Below are 22,163 nucleotides of genomic sequence, written 5' to 3'. Positions count from 1 at the left end.
GAGTAGTTGAGGTTTGGTATTAGTGTGTTGTGGAAGTGAACCAGTGTGCGGAAGGGTAAAAAAGAACAGCAAAGAAAGAACGACTACAATGAAAAATCGAAGGCCGACTTGACTTGACTTGAAACACAAAAACGTATTCGCAAATTGCAGGAAAAAAGAAGAAGGATTTTTCACCAAATAATTCCAGCCACAGAGATAAAAACAAGAGAGAATTTTCACCTGGCAAATGGTTACAATTACACCATTAAAACAAGTGAAGCAAACGGTTTCTACAAAACATGATGGGCGTATAATAATGCTCCAAACTGTTAGAACAAAATGTCAGTACACAGCTATATACAAACAGCATAACTTTTCATCATCTTCCACACCACCTTATTCCCCAACTTATATTCATGCCGGACCTCAATCAGACTATCCAGGCAACAAAAAAACACACACCAACATGATCTTTCTTCAAGCAGCAATTTTGCCCAACTCATAATTCCAAGTCTCACCGATGACATTCATCATTAAACAGTTAATTCTTCTGCCTAACTTCTCATGAGAACCACAATTAGAGGAATCATGAGACTGAAATTCTTGCAAGGCAAATGCATATAATGTAAAGCTAATAACACTTGAGCAGGAGTCCTACATTCTAAATCATACAGGACATTCGCCAGGGTGTGGTGGAGTATCGGTATTCTTTCAGGTCTCAGTTTGCTGACTTCTTGACACTTCTAAGGAAGAAACCATGACATGCTCGACAATCTCGTATTAACCTCTCACTTCCGGTATGAGTTATGGGACACAAAGAACATGTAGTCAGGATGATTTACTTGCAAAAGCATAAGCCATTTGTCAGCAGCTCGCAACAGAGAGTTGGCTTTCTGACTTTCACTAGCTCCACTAGGGTTCCAAAAAGAACCTCTGAACTTATATGAAGCAAGTCCAAAGGTTCGCAGACGCAAGTTGAAGGACACTTCCCTGCCTGGAACCTCCCTAATGCTCGGAAAGTGCATCCCATTAGTGCTTGTACCTGCTCAAAAAAAGGAAAACACATCATAACCTTGAGAAGGTAAGCAAACAGATATGACCAATGTCGAACACATCATAGATTAATACATTCAGATACAAATTCCATACCTTTATTGACATGAGAGAGAGAGAGAGAGAGAGAGAGAAAGAGAGAGACATACTCTGGAAGGGCGTTGACAGAGAATGAAAGGTCAGAAAGCAGGCATCCAGGTTCTGTAGTGTAGGACCCATAGGTATCCGATAGATAGGATACCTTCAAAAAGAATGTCAAAGCAAATACTTCCAATTAATAGTTAGGGTCGAAAAAGTAATTGCACATTGCCTAATGGCATGAAAAAGAAATATACCACGCTACAGATATCCAACTTGATGGCGAGAGATCGCAGCTCATATATGTCCGCAGTTCTGGAAACTGAAATGCGAGAGCCGAAATCTGCAGGAAAGATGAAAGATTATGGGTGTTCTTAAGATACCCAAAATTCACATGGCATTTCCATCTGAAGATAATGCACTTGCCTTGTCAGCCAAAGGCTCACGTGTAAATGGAGGATCATGCTCCAAGTATTCAAACATAAGGCGACCTTGAGGTTTGGAAGTCTCACATTCATCACTTGATGAATCCTTTGATGCCTTATTCCTCGGAGAGAGTCTGCTCAGACTCTGGATGTTAGTGTCCACAGAGTTCTGACGGTTCCAAGTTCTCTGAACAAGATTGCTGGCTCCACTCTCTGCTCCATAGTCACTACTACCATCACTACTTGTTTCCCTGGATGACTCAGTATCACATTCTTCTCGAGGTCTCCTGACAGAAGATGAACACAACAAATAAATAATCCAAAAGTGCACTTATCAGCTAATCAGCACTGCATAAAAAAAAAAAAAAAAATACATGATTGCTCATTTCAACTAATCCACCCTTCATTAGAAGGCTGCTAAAAAATTTCGGGAATTCACAAAGGTCACTCACATTTCAACTAATCAGCTCTTCCATTGCAAAAACATCTTATAATTCAGGGAACACGAGCGTCAGCGTGCAAATGAACTTTCTAAAAATAACCAAAAGGAAGGGCTGGCAACTCAATTTTGCTGTTGAGGAAAGTTATCAAATGTTACTGACCCGTAATTAGGATCAAGAGAAGTACTTCAACCTTGATAGTTGATATGACAGCAATTTAATACCAAAAATGCTAAAGCCCCTAGGGATGAGGACACAGACAATATTCCATTCAAAACGCTCTAAAACCAGGCAGTCATAGTTAAGCACCAAAATTTTAGGAAGAAACATCATCTCAGCTTTATATAGGCCATTTGCAATCATCTAAAAAACTGATTGGCCCCAATCAAAAAAAGTCAACAGCTCTTCAACTTAAACAGGAAAAAAAAGAACCCCTCAGTGGCCATGGTTCCCTCCCCAATGGGATCTAAGAAAGACGTATATGTGAAACCTTACCCTTCTGTGGTTTGAAAATATGATGTCTAGTTCACTATATCAGAACTTTAAACTATGCTCTATTAGTGCTTAACCTCAACTTAAAACGCAAGAGAAAAGGACATCAAAAATACAACAACTACCATCAAGTGATAACCTGTTATATGGCAACTGAATTCGACAAACAATAAGCACTAAAAAGTTGCAATTGCTTACATTATTCTATTGTGGCTACTATAGTCCCTTTTTAAGTGATTTGACGCTGTGTTCCCAGATAAAATACCAGCTCAGAAGAAAAAGGGTGCAGGACAGGGCTGAGGATTTTTTTTACTCAACACAACATCCGATGGTGGCAACATATAGACAATTGAAAGGCATTCAGTGTGTAAGTTTAGTAACACTACCACGTCATGAAATATGAACAACAATCAATGTGGTGATGGGAATAAGAAATTCTTCTCCTGATCCTCTTCAAAAGTTATATATGTATCTCTTATGATTCACTTGGAGTAAAGCCTAACCACAAGAAAGCTACAGGATACGCCGAAAAGCACACCCTAAGTCAATCCAATTACCACCCAGGCACCTGCTACTCTCAAGTGTTGATTTTAAGAACTTTATACAACTGAGAGCTACAAGCATACAAATTATCACATAAATTTCAGCAAAACCACTTCTGCTGAGTTTTCTTTGTAGTTGAAGGAATGGTCTCTCATCAGACACGTATCACAAATCATGATTTTCATTTATTTGTCAAAGCATATAAGAAAACATCTAATGAATACTTTTTAAGATCACAAGATCAAGAAGATGAAGGCTGCACTTAAAGGGGATAACATGGTGTTTTAACACATTTGAGCATAATATAAGAAATTCATCAATCAATAAAGCAGGCTAGCAAATGAATATTGGTTTTTACAAAGATATGGAGGATACGAGATAGTAGAGTATAAGAAGATCAAAACCTCCAAACTAAACTTGCGTATAACAACCTACCACAATGGTAAAAATTGAAATCATCATAGTAATACTAAAATTGATGGAAAATTGATGTCATAGTAATACTAAAATTAACGTAAATCATCAGAACTGCATGAATGGAAGTATGCGATGGTACCAGCATGAGGTTATAGATCAAGAATCTTTTTTTGCAAAAGAGACAAAGGCAGTAGCTAACCTTAGGTTTGGGCAAGGTCTTGATGGATCTATATACAGCTGTATGCCAGACAAGTAAGGGACATAGTATTGGACGACAGAGTCACTCCCGTTCAACACAAGAGGAACACCAGCTCCGTATGCACTCCACTCCTTAAAGAACTCCCATAGATCCCCAAGTACAAAATATGGGTAGCACTCTGTTTCATGAGTTCTCCATCCCCTCATGCTTGTCTTGAAATCCACAAATGCAGATGTCAGAAAATGCCACCATGTTAGACCCAAATGTAACATGCCCAAAAAGATAAACAAAATCCGTGTTTGCTTAAAATCCTTAATCTTTATACAAGATAATAACAATAAAGTTTTTGTTTCCTAAAGTTTTTGTTTATGAGGAGTCAAGAAACTGCAATGGACACTTATTTAATGTTTCCCTATTTCTGAAGCAACCAAGATAGCTCCTGACAATCCAAAAACCAAGAACTTACAGATTTGGACTCCTTTCAAATACTAGGCAAAGACCAAAAACAAAAATCCCATAGCCAAACAAATGGGTCTGAACCATCAACAAAGAAAATATCTTGTTCCAAAAAATGCACTCTAGTAAGTTAAAAACTACAAAACCTGTTTCTCTTAGTATCCAGTTTGGCTCTTATAGACAAAAAGCAACACAAACAAATAAAATACACAATCAAATAGACAAATCCTCAACACCCAAAGAACGCCCATAAGTAATCATGACAGACTTCCAGAAGTTGATTAAGAATATCATAGAGCCGGAATACCAATTACTTTGCCAATTGCTATCAATGGATTTATTAATTTTCCATGGACCTAAACAAAGAACTGGCAAAAACCAAACATACCCAGTTCCTAACTTTACATAAACCCTAACTTGCGCACCAATTTAGATTCTTTTTCCACCCAAAAGAAGAACAATGAAAAATAAAAAAGTAGACAATCACAAACCACCAAACCCTAGCTTCAACATTCTCATTACCTTAGGTAGATACTGCACAGGAACCTCAGGAGTCGTGTACTTCAAGAACCGATCCAAATTCGTCGAATCGCCAGAATCCAACGTCCTCGACGATGAAGATGCGGATTCACCGCACTCCGCCCTCTTCTCCGACTCCACCGGACGATTCTTCGTCGTAATTGACGGCTGATTCTTTTGCGCCATCAACAGTTGCTGTTGCTTCTGCCTCCGTATCGCCGGCGGATTGTAGAACCGATCCTCCCCAAGACTGCTGCGAGCGATCGAAACCCCACCCGACCCAGACATTGTACCGAACCCGAAAGAAATGCAAGAATTGGGGTCGCTTTGTTAGAGACCAGAGAAGGTTTAGAATAGTGATATACTGGTCAAATGCGCAGTTCAAGCGTCTAGGTTTAGTGATTTAGGAAACTAATTAACTATTTATATATGCGTACACTGGTGCAGTATAATCTCTGCCATGGACAGATGTGGCGAAGGAAGGAAGTGTTTGGGTCTGTAGAGAGAGACGAGAAGGAAGAAGAATCGAGAAGGATTTTGTGTTTGGGTTTTTGGACACCCGATTCAATTCCAGAGAAGTCCTTCCGTTCCGTTCTGGTTTTGGATATTTTTGAGTTACCGTATTTACCCTTGTTGGATTTGTCAGATGACGGAAAGGTTAGTTAGTCGTTATTCTAGGGTTTATGACTCCTTTGGGCTGGGCTCTGGATTGAAAGACTCCCAAATCTAATCCAACTCTAAAAGCCCACTAAACTCTCGACTTCAGAGAGTGGCCCAATAAGAAGTTAGGCTACTTATTACGGGCCCAATAATTGGTGGCCCAACTATTCATGTCAAATACCATATATTTATTTATTTTGGACATGAAAATATGGAATTGAGAGATTCAATGTACTTTCTTTTTCTTGTCTTAATTTTTTTTTAAATAGGGGTTTTGGGAGAGAGCAGGACTCCAACCTACGTCTTAATGGATGAGTTAGTCTATTACATACAATGTGATTGTTGTTCAACCAACAACTCACTTGCTTGTCTTAATTCTTGATGCGGAGATTTGTATATCTTTGAATGGAGAATTACCTTGAAACATTTTTCAAAGCGATGAGAATAACATATTCAGATCCACATTGAAGTATTTTTGTCATCAATGACTGTGAAGAAAAGTAAATAAATAGTTAATTATTCGTGCAGATAATATTGACATTTGACAATGTGTGTGTATGTATATGTTGCTTAGCTCATCTACAGACATTGTTTGTAGTTTTCAAATGTTTTTCAGCATCTTGGGCGTCTCTGATTTGAATATGATGACGTGCAAAATCGAACTGATCTATCGACTGTTTGGTAGCCGATTGCTCGGTTTGTAAGCGTCTCAATTGATGATCAGACTAGGAATCATAAAGATACCGTTATATTTCTTCACACAGCTCATAATTACACTTAATAGTCATCAATTAAGCTATTTTAATCATGAGTGATTTCACTTTCGAATCGGAGAACACCGCTGGAATCCCACTGGCGAAGTTGTTCAAGGCCTATGTTATTGAGGGTGACAAGCTCTTCCCCAAAGTGGTACCTCATGCCATTAAGAGTGTCGAAATTCTAGAAGGTGATGGTGCCGCCGGATCCATCAAGAAGCTCAATTGTGGTGAAGGTACATAGCTTAATGTTTAAACCATATAACTAATAGGTGTTTTTTTATACAAATTAATGATTAATGTTGCGTACAAACACGTCAAAGTGATATTATTTGTTCTGGACTAAATTAAAGCCTGTAGGGATTTGTCATTCTACGCCGTTTTCAAAATGCGTAGTCCCAGAAAATGCATCAGTTGTATTATAGAAGCTGGACATTTATTTATATACCATTCAATTGGGTTATGTCAATCGGATATAAAACTGAATTTTCTTCATACACTTGCAGCTTTGCCAACCTTCTAGTATGCGACACACAAGATTGAACTGGTGGACAAAGAGAATATGTTGTTCAACCACAGCGTGATGTGGTGAGGGATGTCATTGAGAAGATCAGTTTCGAGACAAAGATCGTGGCATGTGGAGATGGAGGATCGATCTGGAAGAGCAAAGGCACTTACTACACAAAGGGCGATGTTGTTCTTGAGGAAGACGAAGTTAAGACAGCAGAAGAGAAGGGCAAGGAAGTGTTCAAGGCTGTTGAACAATATGTTTTGGCCCACCCTTTAATTCATACATATACATACATACATATATGTATATGTTAAGCTCCCACTGGTGGTTGTGATTGTGGGTTTTCAGTTTATTTTGAAAGATACTAAGAGTGAATGTTGTTGCAATTGTTTACTACTACACTAAAGAGATATATCACAAAATTATCCCATAACATATTTCCTTTTTTTTTTTCCTATCTTTGCAATCTCAATAATTCCAAGCTTAATGATATATGTATTATAGAGTCCAACCAAAAGCCAAATTATTAGACCATCATTATGGTGCGGATCAAGATGTGAATTCGAGACGAAAGTTATGATTTAATTAGAGATATCAAGAGATTTGTAAATTTAATATAAACAAGTTGTTAAGACTTTTTGTTTGTAGGAATTTTTGATTGAATATAATAAAGAGACGAACCGTCTTTGAATTCCAATTACTTTGGTATTCTTTTAGAATCAACAACGTGTTGAGGTCTTGAATATGCTATACTTTTTTTTGAGGGAAATGCGAACTTCTATTAAAACAACGCAGCACCATACATAGAGGAGTAGACTCCTCGATTACAAGATAAAAATAAAAACACTCCTACTACATCAAGGGTAAAGGATTGACTCAGGACAACAACAAATGTCACAAACAGGCTAAAATAGAGTTTAAACTCGTTTGAAGAGGCAGGCAGGGGCCTGAAAGCAGCAAAAGCACGATTAAGGATTGCCTTGAAACCTCGCTAGAGAATGGAGCATGTACTGTAGTATTGAGACATATTCTTTACAACCTGATGCAGAGTAGTCAAAAGACGGACGTCGTCACCGCCGTCAGATAAAGCCTCATCGTTGTCCAAGAAAATCAGATCTGGACGAGAGAGGAGCCAAACCACCATATCGGTGGACGAAACCCTTAGATCTGAAGGAAAATCCATCAGATCTAGAGGGACAAACACAGAACAAAGGAAAACAGACTAAAATTTAAAGTAGAGTTGGAGGTGGAGAAAAGTGGTTGTGGAGGTGAAGGTGGGTATGGAGGTGGTTAGAGAAAGGGAGTGGGGGTGGTTGGGGGTGGGTGAGGAGGTGAGTGGGGGAGGAGGAGGAGGAGCTCTCCTCCTCCACGGCTGCACTTTTGTTGGAGTAGTTGAGAGAGTTTAGAGAGAGAGAGTTTAGAGAGAGAGAGGTTTTAACCTAGCTACTTGATTTGAATATGCTATACTTGATTATTCGAATCAACATATTTGAGTATACGTTCCTACCTCTTCATTGTAAATATATTTTTTATTACAGCACGTGCATGTAGGCTGTAACACACGTATTAAAGAATAAGAAATATTAAATATTATAGTCCAAATCCAATATCAATGTCAGTCCACTCTCTTCTTATGGCCCGCCGCCCAACGAAAACATAATACTTTGGGGTAAACTTTAGGCACGCCGCTTATATTTACTAAAGACACCCCATCAATTGATTTTTATAAGGGATGGTTAATTCAAGTTGGGGGGTTTTTAATAAATTTAGGGGTGTGACTAAAGTTTATCATACTATGGGTGGCCGGCCCATTAATATGGACCTCTACAATAAACTTGGTTGGGCTTCGTCTTTGTTCATGGTTACTTTCATACTTTGGTCTTTGGGTGGCCTCCAAAAGAAAAACAGCCCATTAAGCTAGGTCCTTCCCACTGATTTGGCTGGGCCTTCGTGTGATGTTATTAAAATCTTTTGAATAAATGGTTGAGATTATTGTGTCCATTTCACCTTTGAAGTTTAAAGCAAAGCTGCAGACGCATGAAGTGCTCTACCAACCGTTTGGCGATAGCCTAATTTGTTATGTCTTCAGACTTAAGAAGTATGGAACTCAAGGTTGAGAGTTTGAACCAACCAATTGAGATATTTCTTAGTGGAATCTTGGTCTCGCGGGCTTGTCTCATTTCTGGGCTCTTACTCGTATGGGCTTTGGTCTAGTCTTATCTATCATCAACGTGGTGCGGGTTGTATTGACTTTCCAATGTTCACCCCGACTCAGTTGTAGTCTTGATAACAAATTATGCATCTTTGAAGTCTTGATAACAAATTTTCATTATGATGTAGTATTGATTTTTTTAAAAAATTATTATAGAGGAAGGGAACAGAGAGGTTCGAACTCTTATATGAGATATTACACACATGAGTTTTATCTGAGCTGCTCGTGGTTCTCTTGATAACAAATTATACATTGACAAATGTAATAGGTATTTATAGAAACTGTGTTCAAGTATAACTTATTTGTTCAACTGGACATCTATAATGAGTCCCAATATAAACTCAAAATGCAGTAAAGCATTGTTCTTCACTCTACCAGTGGGCGAAGGATGATCTGAACTCCATTTTGTGGACGAAGAACAAACACCTTCAATGGTGAGTGGACATAGGCTGGGGAAAGTGTGAAGCTATATCTCTGTAAAATCATTGAAAGAGCAATCTTAGCTTCTGTGACAGCAAAATTTGATCCAGCACAAATCCTGGGTCCAATACTGAACGGAAAGAACGCAGCAGCTTCATTTTTCGTGGCCTTCGCGACGCCTTCTGCAAATCTCTCCGGCTTAAAAAGATTAACATCCTCTCCCCATATTTGAGGATCATGATGAAGCTTCACAATTGAGACAAAACAGTACATATCAGGCAGCAGATCAAGCTTTCCGAGTCGAACTTTTCTACCGACTTTCCTTATCACTCCCATTGCTGGAGGATACAGTCTCAGTGTTTCATGAATGATCATGGTGATCTGCAAGATTAAAATCATGAATGATCAACAATTTTACAGATATTGCGACCTTGGCCGAGGTCTAGTGTGAGAAGATAACGCAAGGTGATATTCGCATATGTTAGGTTGAAGAATGACCCATCTCGCAAATTGCGATAATAAAAACACTCCATCTCAGCCAACGATTTATTGTAAAAAAAGTTGGGTCAGGAAAATGAGTTTCTTACAGTTTTGAGTTTGGCAATGCCTTCTTGAGTTGGATTTCGGCCGGCGAATGCTTTCTGAACTTCCTTTCTTGCTTCCTCCTGCCAGTCTGTGTGGATTGCAAGAAGCATGACAACCCATGAGAGCAAGTTGGTGGTGGTTTCTTGACCAGCAAAGTAGATTCCCTTGCACTCATCAATCACATCCTCCAGTGAAATCCTCTTGGATTCATCGGCATCATGGAAAGTCCTTAGAAGCAATCCAAGATAGTCATTGCCATACTCCTCTGCTTCTCCACTACTTATTGCCTGGCTTTCCCTCTTCCTGATTATTCCTAAAATCGAGTACTTCATTTCGGTCACAAGTTTCTCCGCTTCCATCTCTCCACTGTTCTTGAATATCAAACTGCAAAAACACAGATGATGGATTAATTCGAAACGAAGAAACTAACTAGTAGGATTGAAAAGTCAAGTTGTCAGAATTGCATGAATCTTGACTGGGAGACTCGTTTCGACGCGGTTGTCATGACTAATATTGCTATGTCACTAGCCCCCACCCTCTTCAAATTTTCGTAATTTCACGTTTTCACTATATTAGGGTTGTAGCCTCCTAAGCAAGGTTTTCAAAATCGGGATCCTATGTAAGATCGGTGGAAGACATGCAAAATCGAATCGTAAAATCGAATTGTGAAATCGTAAGATTTTATAAAATTTAAAAAATAAATGTAAAATAATATAATTATTTATTTCTAAATAAATAATTAACATGATATAATATACTATAATTTATAGGTAATAAAAAGTTCAAAAATGTGATTATTATTTATTTATAGACATGTTAATATTTCATAAAATTGTAATTTTTTAAGACCTCCAGAGAACTATGAAAAACAAACACAATAATTGTGCACGATTATATCATGTTAATAAATTAGAACCAATTTTTCAACAAAAACTAGGATTAGAAACATAAACACATGATTAGTAGACCACAACCCATAAACCCATGACTCCATAAGTCTATTAAGGTTAAAATCGGTAAGATCGTAAAATCGGTAAGATTGGATAAAATTGTAAGGTAAGATCGATGGATTTTATCAATTTTGGGATTTTACATCGATTCGAATCGTTTTGGTTACCTAAAATCGTAAGATCTCACGATCAAAATCGGGGTTTTGACAACCTTGCACCTAAGGCTTATTATCTTTTTTGATTAAACATTGGTTTAGTCTTGTTAGTAATTCCACCTGCGTCACTTTAGAACAAGCTTACCTGGTGCCAGGGATCCGAAATTTGGGAGGAGGTGTGTGGGCTATCACGATCACCTTTCTCAACTTTTCAAAGATGTCCTTCCCCTCTACAAAGCTGCTTCCAAAAGCTGTCCTGGAAATCACTTCTGATGTCAACAACTTAAATTCTTCATAGACCTCAATTTCTCTACCTTCATGACTCTTCCACCCCGCCATCATCGTCTCCGTGCTGGCTACCATGTCCGATACCATATTCTGCAATACAATTTCTCCATGAAATCAGAACAAACTCACTGTTGGTGTGTGCAGATTTCATCATCCATGACCATCAATTAATTGTATATTAAGGCTGCTTACCTTTAAGGTCTCTCCATGGAAAGCATGATTGGCCAATTTGCGCATTTTGCTCCATTGTTCCCCTTCATAAGTCACAAGGCTATTTCCTATTAGCTTCTTCACATATGATTCCAACTCTGCTTTTGGATAAGCTTTTTCTTTGTTATTCAACACGTCCTTGGCAAGCTCAGCCTCTGATACGAATAGTGTCGGTTTCGGTCCTTGGAAGTAGAGGAAATTCGTCCCTAATCAAACAAACACAGATGAGAACAAACAATATTTTTGTCAGACTTGTAATCCCATGTCGCTTCGTTTGGAGAACACAAAACGGTGTGGTTTATAAGAAAAACTCAAAGGTTTTCTCATTTAACGAGGTCTTTTCTAGGCTTAAGTACCATAGTAGACCGCCCAAAAGAATAAAGTTGTGCGGACCCATGTATCCACAATGAATTGATAAATCTAAAACGGACGATATTGTTTATGTTATTGGGTAGCTTCTCTCATTTAATAAGGTCTTTTCTGGACATAAGTACCATAGACGACGGCCCATAAAAATAAAGTCGTGCAGAACATATGTATCCATAGTAAAAGAAAAGGAAGAAGAAGGTAAAATGGTAATACCATATTTCTTGAACCACGTGTGATAGTGAGGCTGAGCCTTGACAAACATGTCATGTGAGAGATCACTGGGTTTGGACATGGATTCCTTTATGATTTGCATCATGTCTTTCATGCTCCCATACAATAATTTATATGGAGGGCCCTTGATTCCTTGTGAGGCCATGAAATTCTGTACCTGTACCGGTCTCCACCATACTTTGTGAACAAATTTAAAGAAAATGAAGAGGAGGTAGAGGCCTAGAGAGGTAAGAACTAGGGTCCCTAAACTGGGCATTGTTTGGTTAATTTTCTCTCCTCTACTCAAACTTCAACTCAGCTCACCTTATACCGACCTGATCAAGCGATCATCAGTAGAGGAATTAAGAGTTAAATTATATAAAATATAGTGCAATAGCCATAAAAAAATAATATTGTCTTGATTGGATTGAATAGTCAATGTTCTATACTTCCCAAACAATATAGTCAAATGCTGATGCTCATATTTGTTTCTCGTAGTGCAATTCTAAGAGGGGCGAAGACATAATATGAGGGAAATTGCGAATGATGGACACAAGATTTTATATTTTATTGTCGACAAAGTTAAGCGGGAGTCCAGAAGCAGTGCTCCCAAATTTTTTTTGGGTTATCTATTAGTTATAACTTCGAAAACACAAAAAAATAACAGAAAAAATCAAAAGTTTATAAAATAGGATAGGTAATAATTGTCACACTTTTTCTTGTTTCAACGATTTGAGTATGATTTTTTCAACAAGGAGTCTAAATTTAAAATTCAGGAGCATCTTTTTTAAATTTACTATATATATTGGCCTATTGAATTTTTTTTTGAGGGGGTCAGCTAAACCCCTCAGTATAGTGAGGCTTCGCCTATACTTCTAACAAGTGTATTGACGGCATTAGCTGGTTAAGTAACCATGTTTGTGGAATAAATGTCAAAAACATATTTTCACAAAACAATCCATGACCTTCACCATCAATACTATTTGCAAATAACTAATGAAAAAATAGAGAAACTGAAAATCAAGATCAATCACATATAATAGAAACGATTTTACGTGTTTCCTTCAATCTTGTCTACGCCCACGGGTGGCGATGATAAATCTTATTGATGAAATTACGAGCTCTTTCTCACGAATTTTCTGTAAATACAGTATTGATTCGTTCTCTCTAGTAACCCAGCCCGCTCATCGGTGAACTGGGTCGCCATTAACATAACGAGTCATCCGTTATAATATAGGTTGTAATTTAAAAAATGTCCAATCCACCATCCTAACATAAAAAATTAGGACCATATATGATATGAAACTTTGTAGCACGGAAAACATACCTAAATAGAATTTATAAAACATTATCCGAAGGACTATAACTTCAATATTTGTAGTTTCTTAATTAATTTTTGACTTGATTAAATTTCCCATCACAAGTTTCAATGTTCTAAATAAATGAATAAAAACGAAAACCAATAAATTCTACCAACCGCCTGCAAAAAAAGTGGAGAATCAAATTTTCATTAAAAAGGCTATCTCCAAAAATTTCTTGGTCCCATCACCCATGCTTTCATTTGGTTCACTTTTTTTTTTTTAAAATTCATTTTGTAATGACTATTATCATCACTCTTATTATGCATTTGTCAATTATCTATCCATATTTTTTTTTTATTATAGGGAAAGAGTACGAGAAAACTCGAATTCGAGACCTCTATAAAATATCAAACATAAATATTATCTGAACTACTCGTGGTTGTCATTATCTATCCATCTTTTGAATGTCTCGATCATTTGTTCTTCAATAAATACAGTGAATCTAATAAATGGCACGTACGTGGTCATGCTATGACTATATATGCTGACTTTTTGCATTTTTGGTTACTAAATTTATAAGTCGATGAATTGGCGCCACAAATTCTCAAGTTATAGCAGCCATACTAGAACACAAGTTGAAGAGTATGCACTGACAAGTCATAATAAGTGCCAATATTTTCCTGATGAGTTATAGCAGCCATACTTGAAAAGTGCCAATATTTTCCTAATGAGTTATAGCAGCCATACTTGAACACAAGTTGAAGAGTATGCACTGACAAATCATAAGTGCCAATATTTTCTGAATGATGGAAAACACGGCCCATCAATATGATATTATAGATCTTGGGTCATCTCAGCCTAATAATCACTTTAAAATACGTCATGTTAGTTAAGGAAGACTTGTCCATATAAAACACTTCGCAAGCCATCACCCAAACAATATGGAACGAAGGGTCTGTCAAATGAATTCACATCACCTTGGCTCTTGCTTTCTTTCCTTTTTTTTTTCTATACAAAATTGACAATCCGATCTATATATATGAATAAGTTGTCACCGCACATTGAATGAGGTTTAGTCTCTTATCTCATATCTAGGGCTGTAATGATCGGTCACAATCGATTCTTTTTGACATCAATTTAATTGACAAATCGATAAGTTATTTTGGTCAATTCTGACTAAATTATTTATTTTGAAACTAATTGACCAATCGATCGATTTCTATGTTTTTTTAACACTCCTACTCACATCGCCTAGTGGAAGATGTGAGGTGCATAATATAATATGACAAACTTCCTAACTAGAAATAAGTATTTTTCCTGGACTTAAACTAGTATGGATTGGTGATGAGAGAAGACAAAGCCGTGCGGGCCAGTATGAGCTAACTCAAAACGGATAAAGTGTTACTAGTGTGAAGAGGCTGATTGTTACATTAGACTCATCGAATATTTAAAGGATAAATTTGTATGATATCGTGGTTTTAAGAAAAAAGAGAAGTAGGAGTAGTAAGAAAGTGGAATGATTCGATCATCTAAATATTTTATAATAAATGAAGGTCGGAAGGTTTGGAGTTGGTTTGTAAGGCAATGCTTTGGTTCTTGTTTAGATTCGTATCTTGCATGGATTTCTATTAGGGTTTGGAGTTGGTTTGTAAGGCAACTATATAAGGTGCCTACTACTAGGTTTGCATACCTCCCCCTCTTTTCTCTCTCTTTTGCGTCCGTGGATTGAATCCATATGTAAGCACATCTCAATTACCCATTAATTTGTTCTCTCTTATTAATTAAGTGATAATAATTCCCATATTTTTTCAATGTGGGACTCTAAATTTCCCATTGAATTAGATAGGTTACAATAGACAAGTTTAAATATGATAATGAATAATATGATTGATTACAATTAAATATCTTATTTCTATATTTTATTTAAAATAACGCCAACTTCTTTTGTAAACTGTAATCCATGACAAAACGATTATCGTACATAAACAGTACCAAATCTGAAGATGTAATAAAAATCATCTATATCGACCATTCCACACCACAGTAATCGTTTTCAACAGAAGCTTAATTCAATCTCCGCTATCTATTCAATGGTTCAAGTATGATCTGAACTCCATGTTGTGGGCGAAGAAGAAGAACTTGCACCGGCGAGTGAACGTAAGCCGGAGAGAGAGTGAAGCTATAGCGCTGTAAAATCATTGAAAGAGCAATCTTAACTTCTGTGATTGCAAAATTTGATCCTACACAAGTTCTTGGTCCAATTCCGAAGGGACAAAAGGCAGAGACATCATTTCCGGTAGCTTTGGCAACTCCTTCTGCGAATCTCTCCGGCTTAAAGAGATGAGCATCCTCTCCCCATGTCTTAGGATCATGGTGAAGCTTCAGGATTGGGAGGTAGAAGTTTGTATTTGATGGTAGCCTGTACTTTCCCAATTGAACTTCTCGATTAACTTTCCTAATTACTCCCATTGCCGGAGGATATAATCGCAGCGTTTCATTGATGATCATACCCATCTGCATAACATATCAAACCAAATTATGTTAGTAAGATATGCACCACTTATCAACTGCTGCGATCTTTATCATTTTCGAATATGCTCTCATAAGGTTATATTATTATGCAGTTGTCCCGATATGTGTTGACTAGCCAAAAACCTCTAAGTCGAGATGGTTAAAACACGTACTCGACTTGGTAACCACCCCTCTACTTGACAAAAAAAAAAAAAAAATATGGAATATTCTACACTTACGATTTTGAGTTTGGAAATTCCATCTGGGTTTGGAATTTGTTGGCCAAATATGTCTTGAACTTCCTTTCTTGCTTCTTCCTGCCAATCGGTGTGGATAGCTAGGAGCATAATTGTCCATGAGAGCAAGTTAGTGGTGGTTTCTTGTCCGGCGACGTACATTCCTTTGCACTCATCGATCACATTCTCCACTGTAATCCTCTGGGACTCATCAGGGTCATGACATGATTGTAGAAGTAATCCAAGAAAGTCTTTCCCATAAGACTCTGCTTCTCCACTCTTCACCTTCTTTTCTCTCTTCCTTATCATTTCCAAGATTTCGTTCCGCATCTCGCTCACTAGCTTCTGCATTTCATTTTCTCCTCCATTACCTCTGAATATGTTACTGCAAAAAACATAAACATTTACTTACAGACATATGAATGATAACAAATGAAGAGGCTGAATAGTTTAAAAAAACGTAAAAATCGAACTGACAGTCAAACAATCACAATCGGTTAGTTATTTTCCCAAAAAAATTAATAGAATCGATCGAAATAACTGCTGATTGATTGATTAAATTCATGTCAAAAAACCGACCGTTTATACCCTACAATTAAATATATTTACCTGAAACTAAATTTGGATGGAGGAGGTCGGTGAGCGATCATGAGTACTTTCCTTAGTTTCTCAAAAATGTCCTTCCCTTCAACATAACTACTTCCAAAGGCTGTCCTGGAAATAACTTCTGATGTCAATTGCTTAAATTCTTCAAAAACCTCAATTTCTTTCCCTTCATGTTTTTTCCACCTCTCAAGCATCATTTCCGAACTAGCAACCATCTCTGGCGTCAAATTCTGCAACAAGTATAGTACAATACATACCATTAATTTCTTTGGTATTGCACCAGAACACAGGTTAAGGGACCCTGCAGTAGAAGCACAGTCATGTGAAGTGTGAACTATTGTTTACCGCAGGTCCCCGAACCGATGCAAGAGTATAGTATATGTATATATTGTTAGGAGGGCTTACTTTAAGGCTCTCTCCATGGAAGGCATGGTTGGCCAATTTACGCATCTTGGACCATATTTCACCTTCAAAGGACACAAGGCTGTTCCCAATCAGCTTCTGTGCATAAGGGGCAAGCTCTTGTTTTGGATATGTTTTTTCTTTGTTATTCAATATCTCCTTCATAAGCTCTCCCTCGGACACAAAAACCTGTGCTTTAGGTCCTTGCCAGAAAAGGAAATTCTTCCCTACACCAGATACGTACAAAGAGTGAATTAGTCCTTACTTTACAATCATCTGGAATTAACATAAGATTGAAAAAGATCGAAAAAGCTATTTGTCCCAGTAACTGGAGGTGTATAGAGGAGATTAAAAGTGTAAGTGATGGGCTCTACTTGCACTTTTAATCCCCTCCAGACACCTCCGCAACTGGGATCATTGGGATTCCAGTTGCTGGGACGAGCAGCAAGGCTGTAAAAAGATTAACAAAAAGAAGATAAACAATATTAATGTTAATATATCTTACCATATGTGTTGATCCATCTGTGAAACTGAGGCTGAACCTTCTGAATTATGTCATTTGAGAGACCCATAGTTATTGCCATGGCTTCCTTCTTCATTTGCATAACCTCCTTCATGTTTCCATGCAGGAATCTGTAACGAGGGCCTCTGATTCCTTGTTTGGCCATCACCTTTTGTGTCCAAATTGGTGTCCACCATACTTTGTATAGAAACTTTACTAGAACAAAGAGAAGGTAGAGGCATATCGAGTCAAGAAATAAAGTTGCTATACCAGCTGCCATTCTCTTCGTTTCTTGCTATGAGAGTATATATGTGAATATGATCAAAGCAGCTTCACTTTTCTCGCGACTTAAATAGACTGCCCATGCCATGGCACATGGCCATCTCGTTCATGCATTATATATTAAAAAATTGTATAAACTGAGAGATACCATCATCTACTTGTTGGTATCTTAGTTGGCGAGATGAAGTTGAGAATATGGAGACAAAATAATAATGAAGGAAATTTTATTGATTCTTGCATAACGACACACGTTAAACACAAGCCATCTTATATGGATTCCAACCTCAACAATCTTAGAGCACTTGCAATGGTGCAAGTTTTGCTGAGCCAACAAAATTGTTTGGGATTTTATGTTTTGCTAATAATCTAAAAACCAATAAATTGTAGCCACCGCATGCAAAAAAAAAGTCTCGAGAATCAAATGTCATATTTTGCTTAATATATGTTGGTGTCGTTTGGTCCACTTTTCTTATTCATTCTCTAATGACTATTCTCATCACTCTTTGAATAAGAGAAGGATTTGGAATGAGAGCAATTGAAGAAAGTACTCAACTCTTTTGCAGGCTCTAATGTAGCCTAATCATGACTAGTCTATGATTTTGATTATGTTGATTCAATAATCATTATTCCATACTTGAGTATCTATTTGTGTGCTTAATACTTTCATATGTCTGATCAATATTTGAATGATTTGATGTTCTGAACTGAGATTGGAATGAAATATTTAGATTTATGCTTTTGATAATAGATACCATAAGTTGCATGAACCATAGGAATATAGGGACATGACCTATGTGGTTGCTACATGAACTTAATGGATTTTTGCCATAATAAAAGTACTTTTGATATAATCAGGAATAAAGTATTGAATAATAGGTTAGGAAAATCAACTATCAACATAGATAATAATTGAAATTAATATGCTAAAGGAATAGAGTAGAATTATTGATTGTGAAATTAGACGCCCCTAATATTTTCTGTCTTGATCGAATTTGCTTGCTTAAGTTTTGCTTTCTAGTCCCCCAATTTACTTTAATTGTAAAGTTAAATGAGATGATATCATATGTAACTGTCTTTGAAGCGACTTTTCCAAAGTTAGTATGAGTTGCCAATGCTTTCATTACACAGTGGCGTGATCAAACTTTCTACTTAAAACATCAGACTTGTTGACTTAATTTAGGCCCAAGGAAAAGTCCTGATTGAGTGATAGAGAGATGAGTTTATCCTATAAATTGTATGGCTTAGAATCATGCAACGTGACTGTGACATTATTATAAGTCGTAACAATCTTTGACTTTGAAGATGTGTTTTTTGGTAATCGTTCACGCCCACGTGAATTTGTCCAGTGGCGTGATCAAACTTTTCTACTTAAAACATCACACTTGTTGACTTAAGTTAAGGCCATGGAAAAGTCTCATTGAGTGATAGAGAGAGGAGTTCGTATGGCTTTAGAAATCAATGCAATGTGACTGCGACATTATTATATTATAAAAGTAGTAACAATCTTTGAAGATATATTTTTTTGGTAATCTTTTGACCACGTGAATTTGTGAGTTGCACCTTTTCGCTAAATGTATCATCTTGTACAGGTATTAAAAGCTATCTGCTTACTTTGACTCAACTATTTTAAGTTCCTGATAATGACAATCTCTGTCACAATGTGGATTGATGATTTTAGCTTTGAATCAATTTGCCATATATGGCAAGCGAAGTCAAATATTGAGCTTCATACATATATCTGTCTCTGTATGTGTGTATATATATAATACGAAATCTCATAGAGCTATTAAAATATTGCAGGGAAATGAGATTCTAGTTTTTAAAATTCATTTTTAAGGTTGAAAATATTTTTTTTTTAAATTTAGAAAAAAATATATTTATATTTTGATTGATCTTACGAACCCAACGATATTTTTTTGTTCGAAACAAAAATCAAATGTAACCTGAAATGTATTATGAAATGTCGTTTGTTTTATATCCAAAATTATCATGCACTTTTAATTTTGAATTTGATTTTTGTTTCGAACAAAAAATATAGCGTTCGATTCGTAATATCTATCAAAATACAAATATATTTTTTATAAATTAAAAATAATAAAACTTTATTTTACGACCTCATTTTAGGACATTGTAGGAGAATTTCTATACATATATACACACATACACTTGGATGACTACAAGAGTATTGGTGGACCGGTGGCAACGACGAGAATGAGATTTTGAAGACAATGCCAGAATGACTAACCGCTAACTTATGTTTGACGAATATCGATCTAAGAATTGGCACTTGCGTGCATTATGGGCCTGACGTGCGTGCATTTTTAAATCAACACTACAACAACAAGTTAACATTCAGCAACTTCTGATTGTGTTACTACTGGTTCAACACCTTCTATTGTTTCTGCTGTATCTCCATATTGAGAAATTGGAGGGGATGGTGATTGGGAACTATTTCCCTCCACAATTGTTATCCTACAATACATATTACAGAATAAATTCCATCCATTATGATACAGACAATTACATATAAGAATAGGTTAAAAATTGAAGACCAAATAGGCAATTACATATGGTCATATACACACAATTATCGAAAACCAAATAGGTACATATACACACAATTATCGAAGACCAAAAAATCAAGAAGACAGAGAACCATGCCTGTTCATAAGAGATGGAAAGGCTATGTGGCTAGAAGCGGCGACCGTGCTTTAGAAAACCTTCAATCTTTTATTGCACAGGAGAACAAAAATCAAAGAAAACATGAGCTCAAATATAGAGATGCCAATAAACGAAAAGGAAGAAAAACAAGGGCACGTACCCTACCTGTTCACAAGAGATGAAAACTGGAAAGACGACGAGCTAAGTGGTTGACTGGCTATGTCGCTGTACTGTGCGAATAGAGACAGAGTAGCAGGAGCGACGATGGTGTGGACTGTGGACCAGTCCGGTGGCTTGGATAGTAGGAGCGGCGACGAACTTGTGCTATTGTGCACTGCGACGGCGTCTCGCAAAATACGATTACAAACTTTCGAACGAACTGAAGAGCCCTAAATCTCAGCTTCTTGTTTTAGAATTTCAGAATTTTTAATTACTTTTTATTTTAAGAGTTGAATTTTAATGGTGGATATTGCAATAGATAGATATCCACGGTAGATATTTGTTCATATCATAATATTATATTGTTATCATTCATAAATTATATTATATATAATTGAATATTAAATATAATTATATAAGTATACTACCGGTCCGGTCTAGTTAATCATGGTTTCAAAAATCTGAATCCACTAACCGGACCGATGTGTACCGGTTATTCTCGGTTAGTATAACCGTTTGATCAGAAAAGGTCAAAGACCGAAACCAAACCGGATTGACCGGCCCGGTTGGTCTGGGTTTTGGGTTCAGATGCACAACCCTACCTCACAACATGTCTACCCTATTCTCACAGCAACTCTCTGTGAACAATAATACCAATTCTGGCTACAGCAATTTCCCAATAGCAATTCTAAGGTAGTCTCTACCATGCTCTCTCACTCCTTTTCTTGCCCTCAAATTTCAGCTTTAAATCAACTTGCTCTCCTCTCTCTCTACACGACGAGGATGAATGAATGTACCTCCTAGTCTTTCTCAAAAAAAGAAATTCTCATTATACTTATAACCAATCTCCTACTCCCCATGTTTCAAGCAAAAATAAGAACCAAGAGAAGAGAAAGAAAAATCAAACCCAAATCAATAATTTTAACAAAACAATTCAAACAAATAGTGTAATATTCTTTTGCAAATTTGTCTCTCTCTCATCAACACCAATACAAAATATCATAGGACTTGGGCTGTTTCAAGACACCAGATGAAGAGTTGATTCTTCTGGATATATAATGGTGACATCGCCGCCTGAAATGCAATCCACGGAGACGAGTCCGGTCATCCTTCAGTTGTTTCGTTGGTGAAGAGAAGGCCTAGCCGGAGAAAGAGGAGAAGAATCGGGGGAGAGGTGGGAAGAAGGAAGATGAAGAGTAGGTTTATTAATTAAGGATTAAAAAAAGAGGCATTTGATTTGAACTGTTGGATTATATTAGGGTTAGAGAGTTTAATTTAATGTAATTGTATTGAGCATAAAATATGAGTGTAAAGGATAAACATGTTTTAAAGTAATTTCATATAAGTATATTTTAGTATATTTAAATATTTTTTCTAAAAATATGTGCGGTATATCGAAACTCGTGTGCATTTGGTAGACTAAGATTGCTTGTAGAGGAGGTTTTTGTGAGAATTCCGAATCCCGGTCAGTTTTATATATAGAGAGCGAGACTTTCTGTGGTCTGCGACTCTGCGAGGGTTTTAAATGAAATTACTAAAAGGTTACGGGGCTGGTATGAAAATATTTGAAAGCTCAA

General features: G+C 36.9%; 4 protein-coding genes across 6 annotated transcripts; 1 reads left to right on the top strand and 3 right to left on the bottom strand.

Moving 5' to 3' along the window:
• Nucleotides 1-197: 197 nt before the first annotated feature.
• Nucleotides 198-5,224, bottom strand: LOC120014877. 2 transcript variants are annotated; one of them, XM_038866984.1, is made up of 6 exons: nucleotides 4,605-5,224; nucleotides 3,627-3,838; nucleotides 1,537-1,822; nucleotides 1,368-1,453; nucleotides 1,182-1,273; nucleotides 198-1,021 (listed from the first exon to the last, which is right to left on the bottom strand). In XM_038866984.1, exons 1-6 carry the CDS (start codon nucleotides 4,887-4,889, stop codon nucleotides 768-770), a joined length of 1,215 nt encoding a protein of 404 aa, XP_038722912.1. In that variant the 5' UTR covers nucleotides 4,890-5,224; the 3' UTR covers nucleotides 198-767. The 2 variants fall into 2 exon arrangements, with proteins under 2 accessions (XP_038722912.1, XP_038722913.1); XM_038866985.1 differs by having other exon boundaries at nucleotides 1,537-1,819.
• Nucleotides 5,225-6,068: 844 nt separating this feature from the next.
• Nucleotides 6,069-6,907, top strand: LOC120014267 (major strawberry allergen Fra a 1.06-like). Its single transcript, XM_038866182.1, has 2 exons — nucleotides 6,069-6,252; nucleotides 6,558-6,907. The coding sequence occupies exons 1-2, from the start codon at nucleotides 6,069-6,071 to the stop codon at nucleotides 6,839-6,841; spliced, it is 468 nt and encodes a 155-aa protein (XP_038722110.1). The 3' UTR covers nucleotides 6,842-6,907.
• Nucleotides 6,908-8,916: 2,009 nt separating this feature from the next.
• On the bottom strand, nucleotides 8,917-12,336 carry LOC120014453 (cytochrome P450 CYP749A22-like). Its single transcript, XM_038866412.1, has 5 exons — nucleotides 11,930-12,336; nucleotides 11,330-11,553; nucleotides 10,995-11,227; nucleotides 9,747-10,128; nucleotides 8,917-9,540 (listed from the first exon to the last, which is right to left on the bottom strand). The coding sequence occupies exons 1-5, from the start codon at nucleotides 12,201-12,203 to the stop codon at nucleotides 9,106-9,108; spliced, it is 1,548 nt and encodes a 515-aa protein (XP_038722340.1). The 5' UTR covers nucleotides 12,204-12,336; the 3' UTR covers nucleotides 8,917-9,105.
• A 2,776-nt stretch (nucleotides 12,337-15,112) lies between these two features.
• Nucleotides 15,113-17,914, bottom strand: LOC120015502 (cytochrome P450 CYP749A22-like). 2 transcript variants are annotated; one of them, XM_038867963.1, is made up of 5 exons: nucleotides 17,488-17,914; nucleotides 16,986-17,209; nucleotides 16,584-16,810; nucleotides 15,978-16,356; nucleotides 15,113-15,741 (listed from the first exon to the last, which is right to left on the bottom strand). In XM_038867963.1, the coding sequence occupies exons 1-5, from the start codon at nucleotides 17,762-17,764 to the stop codon at nucleotides 15,307-15,309; spliced, it is 1,542 nt and encodes a 513-aa protein (XP_038723891.1). In that variant the 5' UTR covers nucleotides 17,765-17,914; the 3' UTR covers nucleotides 15,113-15,306. The 2 variants fall into 2 exon arrangements, with proteins under 2 accessions (XP_038723891.1, XP_038723890.1); XM_038867962.1 differs by having other exon boundaries at nucleotides 15,978-16,359; nucleotides 17,488-17,912.
• Between the last annotated feature and the right edge of the window lie 4,249 nt (nucleotides 17,915-22,163).

The sequence above is a fragment of the Tripterygium wilfordii genome, chromosome 14, assembly GCF_013401445.1.
Source record: "Tripterygium wilfordii isolate XIE 37 chromosome 14, ASM1340144v1, whole genome shotgun sequence".
Classification (NCBI taxonomy): Eukaryota; Viridiplantae; Streptophyta; class Magnoliopsida; order Celastrales; family Celastraceae; genus Tripterygium; species Tripterygium wilfordii.
Note: the sequence above shows the minus strand (reverse complement) of the source record. Positions and strands in the feature narration are given on the sequence as shown.